The 1719-nt window shown below is 46.2% G+C and overlaps 1 protein-coding gene across 1 annotated transcript; it reads right to left on the reverse strand.

Moving 5' to 3' along the window:
• Nucleotides 1–8: 8 nt before the first annotated feature.
• LOC102196918 (sodium channel protein type 4 subunit alpha B-like) lies at nucleotides 9–1446 on the reverse strand (the record flags this gene model as incomplete). Its single annotated transcript, XM_005755904.1, has 4 exons — nucleotides 9–149; nucleotides 235–306; nucleotides 951–1180; nucleotides 1350–1446. Coding segments are annotated over 4 exons (540 nt in total), but the record flags the coding sequence as incomplete, so codon positions are not given.
• Between the last annotated feature and the right edge of the window lie 273 nt (nucleotides 1447–1719).

A 1719-nucleotide genomic window follows, 5' to 3' on the forward strand; every position in this document is an offset into this window, starting at 1 on the left:
GTGAGAACAGATGATGATGATGACAGTGATGGTGATGTTATACTAACCGGAAGAAAACTGTGCAGCAAAGATAGACCCTCAACGTCAGCCAGTCCCAGCTGCACCAGAGAAATGATGACGAGGATAAAGTCGAAGATATGCCAGCGCACCTGTAACCACGACAACAAACAATCACAAATGTTTCTTTGAAAATGGCAGATCGCTGAACTGTTGAGAAGAAACTACAAATCTGACCTGGAAGTATCCATGCAGGCCCAGTGCGACAAGTTTGATGATCATCTCAGCTGCAAAGATCACACGGAAGACCTGCACAGTTCAAAGGGGTCAGAGGTCACAGGGTAGAAGCATGTTTTGCATCCAATTCATCCAACCATCGGCAGACAGGCGAACGAAAAACCTCGAACACACCGAGTCCCGTGCAGAAGTAGAAGTTCCAACAAAACAATAATTTTCCTGTGAAATGTCACCCATGTAAAGGTAGATCACTCTGACCAGGCATCACTGTTACTGCAAAGACTCACGGTGTAAATAAACCTCAGTAAAGCTCCCTCTGAATCCCAGCTGATCCTTACTTTTCTCGAGACTTGCCAGAGGTTTATGCTGTACCCCCGTTACATTTTTACCTCACTGTGCTGCTTTTCCTCTCAGTTATGCAGGTCGTTTACAGGTTTGTACCGTTGGTTTGTTTCCATTTGTGATGTAGTTGCTCTGAGTGGACATTTTAAACCACTCTTGCTAGGTGGCTGAAGAACCCGCTAAAAGCATTCATCACTAAATTGGTCATGGAGGCACATCGAAGAAGAACATATGGTCCCTCCGACTGATCAAGTCTACACCAAACTAAGGGAGCAGAATGGAAAAGTCCTGATTTTAGCCTGCAGTGAAGAAGCTGCCATTAAATTAACCAAGTAGGAGATAACAGGGTCTGCAGACACTTCTTCAACACTCACCAGCTCAGCGATGACCAGGGTCTCCATGAACTCCTCCATCATAGGGTAATGTTCCATGGCTGTGAAGATGGTGCTAACAATGATGCAGATGATGATGACCAGGTCAAAGAAAGGGTTCGTGATAAAGGTGTGAAACTGCTGTTTGAGCCATCGCCAGCAGCCACAACAGTCCCCCTTCAGGAAGGCGTCAGTGCAGGTGCAGCACAAAGGCCGGTGGTGCTCCTCTGCCTCTGCAACACAAAGCTACTCTGTGAGGCCACAAACTGTGTCAGCATTAAGTTGTCTGCAGAGCCTCGGCTCTTCGCGTTTGTCTGTGACTGCTCTCAGTGACAGAGCGTGTTGTCCTGTCCCAATGAAGGAAGGTGGAGGTTAAAGAGGTGGAGGTAAATATCTGTTTACCTTCAACGTATTCTTGCTTAGTAGCTCGTATACCAGCTGATTTCTTCTTCTGCAGTGAGTCCTGTTGCTCTGGAGTCTCTGCCCTGCTGGAAGCCTGCTGTCCATAACAAAACACCCAAACTCAGTTATGCTAAATGACGATTTCAGCAGAGCCATCCCACAGTACTCTGAACAGTTTCCAAACAGGGTTATTTTGTCTCAGAAAGGTCACGGCTGACACAATAAGTTGAGAAGAAGCTGGTGAAAGGTTTTTGGAACAGCTGGATTTTAAATGCTGCCGACAGGTCTGCAGGATTGGTCACATGCTAGACACAGAAGGATATTTAGATGAAGAATAGGACGTGTTTGATATATGAACAGAACTAAAGCC

Source organism: Pundamilia nyererei, unplaced genomic scaffold (genome assembly GCF_000239375.1).
Source record: "Pundamilia nyererei isolate P.nyererei 1_Seehausen unplaced genomic scaffold, PunNye1.0 scaffold04577, whole genome shotgun sequence".
Classification (NCBI taxonomy): Eukaryota; Metazoa; Chordata; class Actinopteri; order Cichliformes; family Cichlidae; genus Pundamilia; species Pundamilia nyererei.